General features: G+C 41.4%; 1 protein-coding gene across 1 annotated transcript in view; it reads left to right on the top strand.

Annotated features, from left to right (window-relative positions):
- Positions 1 to 2,690, top strand: part of LOC118845803 (mitochondrial dicarboxylate carrier-like) — a 39,126-nt gene extending 36,436 nt beyond the window's left edge. Inside the window, exon 12 of the mRNA XM_036753839.1 lies at positions 1,804 to 2,690. Coding sequence (XP_036609734.1) covers positions 1,804 to 1,920 — 117 coding nt within the window. The 3' untranslated portion in view covers positions 1,921 to 2,690. The remainder of the gene's footprint in view (positions 1 to 1,803) is intronic.
- The last annotated feature ends 9,584 nt before the right edge of the window (positions 2,691 to 12,274 follow it).

Genomic DNA, 12,274 nt, shown 5'->3' with positions numbered 1-12,274 from the left:
CTAACCCATCTACCATGGCATTTTCTAATAGAGCTTCTGATCAGTTATGAGACACCACACTGGCAGGGAACATGACAAACATAGACTTAGCAAGCAGCATTTAAAGCAGAAAGCAGCTTCAGTTATTGCCCTGGCTGTTGAGAATCGAGCAACAGGAAGGAGCAAAGTTGAGGAGCCCATCTGAGTGGCTCACCCAGAAGAGACACTGGTCTCAATGGGGAGGGAAACAGTGCCCAAACTCCATGGGGAAAGAAAGCATATTGGAGTACTACAGTACCCGAGGCATGAATTTCCTTGGTCATATGTGTTCTCGGTGTGTATGCCTCATTACCAATTGTATTCAAAGTTTATGCTTATTTTCCCCACTGCAAGGTGTATATTAGTGGGATAATGTGCCTCACATTTAGGGGGGGTAGGTAACAGTTTTATAGCTTCTATTCTTACTGTGCCATCTTAGTAATAAACGCCTTTGCTTTAAACCAGGCCTGCACAATCTGCAGCCAGGGCTTGTGGCATACCAAAGGATTTTGACTGCCTGTGAAAATGTAGAGGAAAACATCCTTTGTATGCAGAGGAAATCCTTTGGCATACGGCAAGCAGCCCAGGTTGTGGGCTATAAGTGGCCTGAGGGCGGCAGGTTTTGCAGGCCTGCTTTAAACTAAATGTGTCTATGCAGAAGACTCTTCTGGCTGACTATTGAAAATTAGCTCACCTATAGGGGCTCATTTTAGTGCCATAGATACATAAGGTATCTTGAAACCTGTGAAAATCACCACCCTTTGGAGGATCTAACTTGCAGGTCTGAGTTGGGGAGTTAGCCCAGAGGTAGACTGCAACAAGCAAGTTAAATGCAGGTCCATTTAGTGGATAGCTTAGTTAAAATTCTTATCTCTGGCACATACTAGCTATATGACCTTGAACAGGTCCCTTACCCTCTATGTGTCTCAGGTAATCCACTTCTACATATAGTCTGTAATCTGGTTCAGTTTCTTATATTCAATTTAACAAACATTTATTAAAGGTCTACAGACCCTTGAACTAGGAGCTAGAAATACATTTACTTTCTACTGGGGTAATACAACATATACATAATAAGTACATATAAAGTGATTTCAAGAAGGAGAGGGTCCTAATAAATGGGCCCCCTTCCTGGGGGAAGGGAGGAATTAGGTGGAGGAAAGTGAGGAAAGGAGTGAGACCTAGAATAGAATCTGTTAACTGAGCTGTGCTTTGAAGGAACCTAGGAATTCTCAGACACTTACTAGCTGTGTGACCCTGGGCAAATCACTGTTTCCTCATCTGTCAAATGAACTGGAGAAGGAAATGGCAAAACACTCCATTATCTTTGCCAACCCCCAAAACCAAAGAAAACCCCCCAAAAGGAATCACGAAGATTTAAACACAACTGGAAAACGCCTAAAAAAAACCAAACGCGAATTCTAAGAGACAGATGTGAGGATCAAGTAAATTCCAGACATGAAAGATGACTTGTACACAGAAGTGGGAGACTGACTGACTAGCCAGGTAATCTCAATGGGAGGAAGCGTATCCAAGGGGTGGGATATGCAATGAGACTAGAAAGGTAGGTGGAAACTATATAATGGAAGGCTTTAAGTGCCAGACTGAGAATTTTGTATTTTAAGACTTAGATAGCTTGTATAATTCTACAGGTGGGTCATAGCAGCCTCATTGCATTTATTTGTGTTTTGTGCGGTTGAAGGGTCTGAGTCCCCTAGATTAGTATCAAGGATTCTTTCCCGTACCTGATCATCCACACCTTATCTTTTCTCCCTCTCATTTCAGGGTACGGTCCCTGCTGCTATCCGCCTGATACCACATACCATTTTAACCTTTGTTTTCTTGGAGCAACTTAGAATAAACTTTGGAATCCCAGTGGAAAGTGACTTGGGTCAAGACTGAGGTCCAACAGAACCTTTGGACTTGAGTTTTCCAAATATTCCATCAAAAAGACGAGGAACAAAAGTGTTCCCCAGATACCTCTGACTTTGCCATTTCAGGGTCATTGACCTGGCATGATTTCCCATGCCTTGGCTTATGAACTTCGTTGGTATACAAGTACACTGTTATAGCCTTTTAGGGGAATCAGTGGTGTCCACTGATCCTTCTCCCCTTCTCCCCACCCTTACCTACTTACTTTGGTGCCATGGTCTACTCAGGTGAGCCGTTTTCTTTGTGGCCTTTATAGCCTCAGCTCCTTGTAACCTGGGGTGGCTGTGATGTAGACCTGAGAGTAATATCACATTCTGGTGTGAGAAGGTTGATTTCTGAGGTTCCAGGATCAATCACAGAGATATGTTGGTTCTCAGCAATATGGTCTGCCCTGGGTACCTGTGAGGTGGTGTGGTCTTAACTTGCCCTTCTTAATGCATTTTAGACAGATACCTTCCCCCCATCCACCCCATCTTCAGCTTGGGTCTCTGCTGCCCTCAGAGTCTGTGAAGACTGAATCTTGGCTGTGATAATTGGTTCCATCACAGCCACAGCATATCCAGAGCTGCCTTGGACCTGGAGGCAAACTGTGTGTATGTATTTGGAGTGATGATACATGGGGGGGGTGGGGGTGTGTGCACAAAACTTACAATTGTTTGCATTTTAAATGCTCATCTCTGACATTTGAACCATTTCATTCTGTCTATTCAAACACTAAATATATTTTTCCTCAGGTCTTTATGTGTGTCTGTCATTGTTGGACTGTGTCGTAAAGCAGGCTGGGCAGAGGCAGCCTCTTCCATGGCTGCACTTTCTGCCTGAATCGTCTGTGGGACTCCCTCTTGGTGTGCAGGTCTGGTCTTCTGGTCTGATGCTGTCTTGCCCAGGACAGGAGGCAAACAGGCGTAAAATTGAGCCTAAAATCTGCAGTAGTTCCTGGGCCTTTGGGTCAGTGGTTTCCAGGAGACATGTGGTATGACCCTACTTGCCAATAAGCTTATAAAAGTTAATTTAATCTAATACCTCTCATCAAAGAACTCAGCTAGAACTTATGGATTTCACTCCCTTTCCATTCGAGGACAAGTTCATCCTAGTATTAACTTCCATTAAGTCATGGATTTGAATGTAATAGATAAAGAAAATTAACTGCAGGGAAGTTGGGATCTGCCCCTAGTCACACATTGAGACAGTAGTGCTAAGATTTGAACTCAGAACTGGTGAAGCATTGTGTCAGAGCAGAAAGAGGACTGAATTTGAAGTCACAGAGCCATGTGTCAGATCTGACTGCCACTCAAACTTTAGCAAGTTAAAGTCATTTCATGTCTTTTTATTCAGTAAAATGAGGGAGTAGGACTAAATTCATTCAATGTACATTTATTAAGTACCTGCTATCCACCAGACATGGGGGTAGACCCTGGGGACAGGAAACCAAGATGATCTATGATCCCATGAATTAGTGCCCCCATTACAAGACAATAAGATATGCTAAGGGATACAAAGAAAGGCTAAAGGCAGCCCCTGCTCTCACAGAGCTCACAGTCTGATGGACAAGACAATATATAAGCAATGATGTACGAACAAGATGGAGACAAGATCAATAGAGGGTATTCTCAGAGGTAGGGCACTAAGATTGAGGAGGACTTAGGAGAGGCTTAGCTTCTCAAAGTCTGTTTTCTCCTGTCTGAAGTGGGGATGATGCTGATATTGGCACAACCATTGTGAGGACCAAATGAGATGAAATAGATTTAGTCAGATTACGCCCACCCTTCTGAGTTTCAGATACCTGTGCTAAGATCAGTTATTTGCTTTGCCTTTCCCTTTTTGAAGACCTTCAAAAAGCAACTCCTGGGCCTCTCTGAACCCCAAAACACTTAGTGAGATACTAATTCAAGTGGGGTTATTCCCTCCTCCCCTGAATGCTAGGGGAAGGGGGAAGTAAATGGAATGGTATCACCATGAGTTGATCTGGAGCAGGAAACAAATCCATTCGTTCAGTCTAAGAAAGAGGTGTTCCCATTCCTGGGACTATGAGTAATTTAAAACAGAACAGGTTTAAATGGCACAAGCATTTGGCTCTGGAACCATGAAAGAACCATATAGTCTTGTCAATTAATGAAACTTCTCCAAGGGTCCAGCTGCTCCAGAGCTACTGCTCCCTGGAGAGGAAGGAACCCATACAATCTGGTAGAGGAGAACTGAACAGTGGTGAGCCACAAGGGAGGACTCATGACACCTGCCAGAATTGGAAAACAGCTAGGTAGGAGGTGCGGATTTAAAAAGCAATGTGCCCCTGAACATGGACATGAAGTAGCAAACTCCAGCACAACACCCCTCTCGGAGGGGACAATATTGTAAGTCAGAAGGACTGTACCCTTCTCTGGGGGAAGGACAGCCAGGTTGTCAGCAGAATCTTTTGATTATGAGCTCAAAAATAAGTTCTTCTCTCCTTTACTATGTAAATAAATCTGTGGCTCAAAGTCTTGTAAACCTGAACACTTATAAGAGGAACTGGTGGCTCCTCTCAAAGTATCAGACACTAAAGTTCCCATGTTGCACCTGGATGGGGGCAAAGAGCCAGAGAATGGAGGGTTCCCAAAGTTTACCCAACCCCTTTGTGTCAGGAGGAAGCCTCTGACATAAGCTTTGCCAACATAGGGACTATTATTATAAATCAATATCCTTTACAGAGCAACTGTAGATTTTAGCGGATTTGGGTCAAAGTGGGTAAAATGAAATGTAGGAATATAGGATTGTGCTGGTTTCCCATGAGACAGAGGACAGAAGAATTGTCTTCTAATTCCTTTGTAACACTTCATTTTGCACTAAACCCTTTATGTTAGACACACAGTGGGCACTCTGTGAACATTACTGAATGACTGCCAGTGTGGGGGCAGGAGCTGTTTTCTAGACTGAAAGTCTGGAGGGTGATGATAGAGCTCAGTCAGAGGGCCAGTATTTTGCAGATACTCCCTTGGTTTGCTCATCAGATTTGATCAGCTTAATCTCAGCCCTGACTATATGCTTTAACTGAAGAGAGTCCTTAGCTTCAGCTGTTACAATCCATCTACTTCCTGGAAAAACACACACACACACACACACACACACACACACACACACACACAGCTGCCCCCCAGCTGGCCCCAAAACAACCAAAGATATTGCCAGAGGGGTAGCCTTAGCTTTCTAAAAAAGACAGGATTCCCTGATTGAGTGTGTGAATTGAAGAAGAGAACCAAGGTGAAGTGTATGGCTCAAGAATAATTCCCAAGAAATGCTTACCATTTGGGAAATGGCTGAACAAATTGTGGTATATGATTGTGACAATACTATTGTGCTATAAGAAATGATGAGCAAGATGGTTTAAAACAAAAACCTGGAAGACTTATATGAACTGATGCACAGTGAAGTGAGCAGAACCAGGAGAACTTTGTTCATACTAACAGCAATATTGCAGCAAGGATCAGTTGTGAAAGACTTAGCTATTCTTAACAGTACAATGATCCAAGACAATTCCAGAGGACTCAAGATGAAAGTGCTATCCACCTCCAGGGAACTGAGGTGTAGATTGAAGCATACTTTTTTTCACTTTATTTTTATTTTGCAAAATAGCTAATAGGAAAATATGCTTTGCATGACTTTGCATGTATAATTTATATCATATTGCTTGCTTTCTCAGTGGGTGGGAGAGGGGCTAGAGGGAAGGAGAGAATCCACCTGTGGAGGAGGCTCTTTGACTGTGAAGGCATTCAGAAAAGCCTGTCTGCTTCAACCACTTCCTCATGGCCTCATGAAAGGGACCTCTGCCCTTAGTCTCTGCTATGCTCTTTGCCCTTTTAGATGGCGATTAGAGCCATGAACCTCATGAGTTCAAAAGGTCAGGAGGGGTCTCACCAGTGTTTCTTTATTCCAGAGTCTGGGTTCCAGCACCAGAGCAAGGCAGCTAGGTGATGCAGCAGCTAGAGCACCTCGAGTCAGGAAGAACCTGAGTTCAGATCCAGTCTCAGGCACTTTTGCCTCAGGTTCCTCAATTGTAAAAATGGTTATAATAACAGCGCCCACTTCCCAGTTGTTAGATAATACACGGGAGGCACTGAGGTTTGGACTCCAGCCTCTAACAGGCTTGCTCTTGATCTGGTCAGACAGGAAAGACAGCTTCAAAGGGATAATAATAAGCTTTATTCTAGTCTAGTTTTCTCTAACAGTATTGCTGATAACGGAAGCACTACGAACTCCTACAGTATTCCCTAATCACCCTTCTCGCAGGGGCCGGCGAGAAGGGGCGGGGCAACTACCCCTACATCTCAAAGGGGACAATTAAGACAGGTACAACTTGTGCATTCAACCCTAAAGGATTCCCCTAAATCCCCTCAAGCCTCAATGGGGACCGGTTGAGGCAAACACAGATTCCTCTCTCCTGATCCTTGATGGGGGCCGATCAAGGTGCACAGCATCCCAGCTTGTGCATTCAAGCATAAAGGTTCCCCAGCTCACTGACCACTGACCACCTGTTTTATAGGGCATCAGACAAAGAAGGCATATTGCCAGCAATAGCCTCACAAGTTTACATCACCTCATCCCTATATCTCACTGTGCAGTCGCAGTGGATGTTTACAGTTTCAGCACACATGTTTATATTATTTATCCTTATATAATGCTGTGCAAGCATGATGGAGATGTTTTGAACCATGAGCCTGGGAACTCATATCTAATGCCTGGGAACTCATATGTAATACCTGGGAAACAGAGATTGTTATGGCCACGGATCCTGGGAAACTGAGGTTGTTATGGCCGTAGATCCTGGGAAACTGAACTCTAAGAATGACAAAAATCCACTTTACACACACTAAAATACACACTAAAATTCATCTTACACCAGTGTTGTTGGGAGGATCAGATATGATATTTGTAAAGTGCTTAGCACAGGACCCGGCACGTAGTAGGCACTATATAAATGTTATGTATTATTATTGTTGTTTGTTGTTATCATTACATCAATCCCCCAAAGAGCAAGAATTTGGGACCCTAGTCCAGTGCAAATTGATAGAAGGACTCATATGGCAGTGATGCCACCTTTGGACATGAACTTGGTGGGACCAGGGCTATGTAGGAACTGAGCAAGATTTGAGCTTACTTCCTCCCCCCAAGACTGAAGTATTGAGGAGAAAATGTCTACGTTTTGTTCTTGCTATTTCTTTGAAGTATTCCTTTGCAAAAGGAAAATGATGTCATCTGGAACTGGGTTGCTAGTTACTGGCCCCTATCACAGGTGTAAAAGGGTTGAGAGGAGGTCGGAAGATGGTGAGATTCAGGGCAGCTGGACTTTAGGGTCCTGGCCACTGTTCTCCACCATCCTTGGTTCTCCATTCCAAAGGGGAACAACAGTGCATCTGTGTGAGTCAATTTGGCCCTAGAATTCGCCTTACTTCTCAGCTGAGCTGTAGCCATAATGAAGAACTTCAGACAACACCTACTAACCTGGTCTTCAGCACACAGTAAGAACTCAACAAATGTTGACTGGAGATCTATTATTACTTATTGTATAAACCAAGAGAATACTCTAAAGTTTAGAAGACCAGTTTCCCTTAATAAATCCTATGGCAAAAATAGGTATTACTGAAAAGAACTGGAAAAGAATGGAACAATTCAATAAACATTTGCTGAGGCAATGAAGTATACTAGATAGTCAGGAAGATGCATGTTCAGGTCCTACCCCTGATGCTTCCTAGTGCTGTGTGTGGCTTTTGATAAATTGGTTAGCTTCTCTGAGCTTCAGTTTCCTTATCTGTAAAGTGGATTTAATAGTAGCACCTACTTCACAGTGTTGTTATGAAGATCAGCGAGATAATAGGCATAAAGTGCTTTGGAAACTTTAAAGCACTGCTTATGTCAGCTTTGAAAAATATCAATACTTGTTTACTGTGTGCAAGGCACTAGGCTAAGTGCCAGGGAGACAAAGATGGAGAATGACATAGTCCCTGCCTTCAAGGAGTTTATAGTCTGATGGGGAAATAAGATATGTGTATATAAGTATGATTCCAGGTAGAAGGGGATTAAGTGCCAAGGATAGGTCCAGACAAAAAGCTTTAAGAAATTCAAGGGGGAGATCACTTTTAGTTGAATTATATTCACTGTCATTTGATGTTCCTCAAATTTTGCTTCTGTAGGCTCTTCATCTCCTGACTCTGAAGATATTTCTGCATTTAGATCCCTTTATTGAGGAGACACAAGTCTGTGGGAATTGAGTGAACCACATTGACTTCATCTTGTGACTCAGTTCTGGATCTAGTTCAGTTCCCTTATGGGTCTAGTCCAATTTCTGTCTTGTGAGAAAAATTTATTCAGTTTTGGGAATTGTGAGAAAACTTTATTCCTAGTCCTGAAATGGCTGGGAAATTGGACCTCTTCTGTTATTTAGAGACTTTTTTTTTGAGATTTTGAAGTATTGTATTTTTTCCCCAAATACATGGCATAACAATTCTTAATATTTCATTTTTTATAAAATTTTTATAAAATTTCCAAAATTTTCTCCCTTCCTCTCTCCTCCCTCCCTAAGATGATAAGTTTATATACATTATATATGTACAATCATGTACAACATTTCCTTATTAGTCATGTTGTGAAAGAAGAAACTGAAAAAAGGAAAAAAAAAACCATGAAAAACAAAGTGAAAATAGTATGCTTTGATCTGCACTCAGACTCCATCAATTCTTTCTCTGTAGGTGGATAGCATTTTTCATTGTGGGTCTTTTGGAATTGACCTGAATCACTGTGTTGCTGAGAAGAAGCTCAGTAATTCATAGCTGATCGTTGCACAGTGTTGTTGTTACTATGTACAATATTCTCCTGGTTCTGCTCACTTCATTCAGCATCGATTCATGTAAGTCTTTCCAGGTTTTTCTGAAACTATCCTGCTCATCATTTCTTACAGCACAATAGTATTCCTTCATTGTCTATGGTACCTTTTAGCAAGATGTAGTTTCCTTCCTTGTCTCTTTTAATTAACAATATTTTTGCTTTTGCTTTGTCTGAGATTGTGATTGTTATTCCTGCTCTTTTTTTTTTACTTCACCTGAAGCATAATTGATTCTGCTCCAGCCTCTTACATTTACTCTGTGTGTGTGTCTCTCTGCTTCAGATGTGTTTCTTGTAAACAACCTATTGTAGGATTCTGTTTTTTAATCCACTCTGCTATCCTCTTCCATTTTATGGAAGAGCTCATCCCATTCACATTCCCAGTTATGATTACTGTGTATTTCTTTCCATCCTATTTTCCCCCATTTATACTTTTTCTCTCTCTCTCCTTTCACCCTGTCCCTTCTCACCAGTGTTTTGCTTTGGGCCACCACCTCCCTCAATCTGCCCTCCCTTCTATCACCACCACCCCACTCTTTCTTGTCCCTCCCCTCTCCTACTTCCCTATAGGGAAAGAGATTTCTATACTCAACTGAGTGTATATGTTATTCCCTGTAAGCCAAATCCAATGAGAGTAAGGTTCAAACAAGGCTCATCCCTGTACCTTCTTTCCCTCCTCCATAATGGGTCTTTTTTGCCTGTTCATGTTATATAATTTGCAGTTCTTAAGAGTTACAAGTATCATCTTCCTGAGTAGGGATGTGCATTAGCAAGGCAATAAACACAACATCAACAATAATTTTGAATATACCTATATAATTCTGTATCACAAAATATGAGAGATTCTCCATATAGAAGACAGAAGAAATAAAACATTTATTCAGACACCAGAGGACCAAACACCATAACCGATGAGTCCATCCCATCTAAGCAGCAAGCAACTCCCAAAACCAGTAAGCTCACTTTATTATAACAGCAAGGAATTTAAAACTCAATATCACAGCATGGAGCCTTGCCATCCCATAAGCCTTCTGCCCCCCCGCTGGGGCCTTGCCACTAACAAACACACAGCAAAGCCAGCATATCTGCTCTCTCCCTTAGCTCTAACTGCTGTCTCTCAGAACTTCCTGTGACACATTTTCCTCTTCCTCTCAGTGAGCTCCTTCCACCAAATGTGACTTAGGCTTCCTGTGACATAAGTAGGTCACATGGCCTATTAATGGGTGGGAAAGATCTTCAAATCTAAATTGTCAATACATTTGGCCCCAAGATCTTTCTTATCCATTACATGGGGGAATGGGAGTTTTGAGATAACTGGTGTTAACAGATCTTTACAACAATATAAGCGGGATAACACAAAATAAGCATATAAAACAATGTCATCATTGCCCCCCTCGAATGGGGCTCAAAATCTTGGGGTAAGGGGCAAAGGTCACATCCTCCATAGCTTCATCCTGCTGAAATTGGAAATAGAGTTATCCCTGACCCAAGAGGTAAAGAATATAATTCGAGAGGTCAGTCCTTTAGCAAGCCGGCATCCAGAACTCAGTCGACGCCAGATCCAAGGATGACACATTGCAGTCATGGACAGGTCCAGGGGTGAATCAGAGGATGACATCTGGCTTAAACAATCAGGCATCTGCAGGTGGATGGTACTAAGTCTGCAGGAAATAAATCTCATAAACAAATTTAACAGACAAAAGCCAAAAAGAAACAAGAAAACAATCATAGCTTCATTCATGGTAGAATATATGAATCAAGGATACAATTTGATAATCATTTTCTCCCTTTCTCCCGAGTAAACAACAGTTACAGTATTATCTTTTCCATGTGCTATAATTTCTGCAGCCTTTGGAACATCATCTGGCTTCCATTTTACCCGTACTTTAGTTCCCAAATTTATTCTATCAATAGAACCAAACCCTTCAGTCTCTCTGATAATTATTTCAGAAGGAGGGTCAGTTTTCACAAGGGGTATGGTTTCACAAGGAATAATAATCACTTGAACTCTCTTATCATTTTTATAAAACCGTATAGGTTCTTTACCCAAATTCTGGAGTGTCACAATAATTTCTACTTGATAATTAGAATCTATCACTCCAACCAATACATGTATTCCTCAAGCTGCTAATCCTGATTTAGGCAATATCCATCCAAAATGATTCTTAGGGATTCTCATACATATCCCAGTAGAAATTTTTCTTATCTCTTTTCTATCCAACCAAAAGTCCTCTAAACAATATAAATCATATCCCACCAAATCAGGTATTCCTGGATACTGTGGTGAAACATCTTCCCTCACAGTCCAGTACTCAGTATTTGAGATGTTATGTGTCTGCTGTTTTCTAATTTGCAGATTTGGGATCATCATTCTGACTAGAGGTGTACTTCCTTCTAATGGTATATTATTCAAATTATGTAAAGCAGTGAACAAATTATCTTTCCAATATTGATACAAATTATTAGAACTTAACTTCCTTAACTGTTCTTTCAACCCAGATGCTTGTGGATAATATGGAATATGATATATCCACTGTATGTTGTTCAATACACAATATCTCTTCATCTCATTACCTTTCAAACGTGACCCATTGTCACTTTGAATCTGCATTGGGATTCCATAATATAGACTTATGATGTCTAGAGGTTTAGGTGTTCTTCTGAGTTGCATTCTTATAAGGACAAGCCACTAGTACACCTGAATAGGTATCAACATAAGTACATATAAATTTACATCCTTTATCTTGGGGTCGTGGTCCAATATAATCTACCTGCCAAATCTAGGCTGGAACTTTTCCCCTTGCTGTTTCTCCAGTTACAACCCAGGAACAGTTCATTCCTTTTCGAATTGACATATGTGACATTCCTCAGCTACTTGTTTTAACAATGAATGAGAGATACTAATACCTCAATCTCGTGCCCACTGGTGTGGGGTCTGGACACCTAAATGGCCAGCCATTTGATGGACCCATTTTACTAGTACTAGATCATCAGTTGGTGTCAGAGTAGGGACAATATATTCAATAGCAATCTTTGCTAGTCGATCAGCATGTGCATTGTACTCACATTCTAATGTAGTGAGGGCTACATGAGCATCTATATGAAAAACTGACAAATTAGTAACCAAAAACATGTCCCATATACCTTCCCATAATTCTTTGCCCCAAACTTGTTTACCATGAATTTCCCAATTTTGATTTTTCCACATTGGCATCCATGTAGCTAATCTATTAGCTACTGCTCATGAATCAGTGAATATATGACACCTCCTTGTTCTGCTTTGATAACTTGATGTACTGCTATCAGTTCAGCATATCGACCACTTCCACCTATCCCAGTGCTTTCCAAGTTCCACTCAGTACATGGGTTATAGGCTATTGGTTTCCAATGTCTTTTATGGCCCAAATACTTTGCAGTTCCATCAGTAAACTTTCCATCTTTCTGTTTTTCAGTTAATCCATTACATCCGTCA

The sequence above is a fragment of the Trichosurus vulpecula genome, chromosome 4 (assembly GCF_011100635.1).
Source record: "Trichosurus vulpecula isolate mTriVul1 chromosome 4, mTriVul1.pri, whole genome shotgun sequence".
Classification (NCBI taxonomy): Eukaryota; Metazoa; Chordata; class Mammalia; order Diprotodontia; family Phalangeridae; genus Trichosurus; species Trichosurus vulpecula.
The sequence above is the reverse complement of the archived record's forward strand: the minus strand, read 5'-3'. Positions and strand labels throughout refer to the sequence as shown.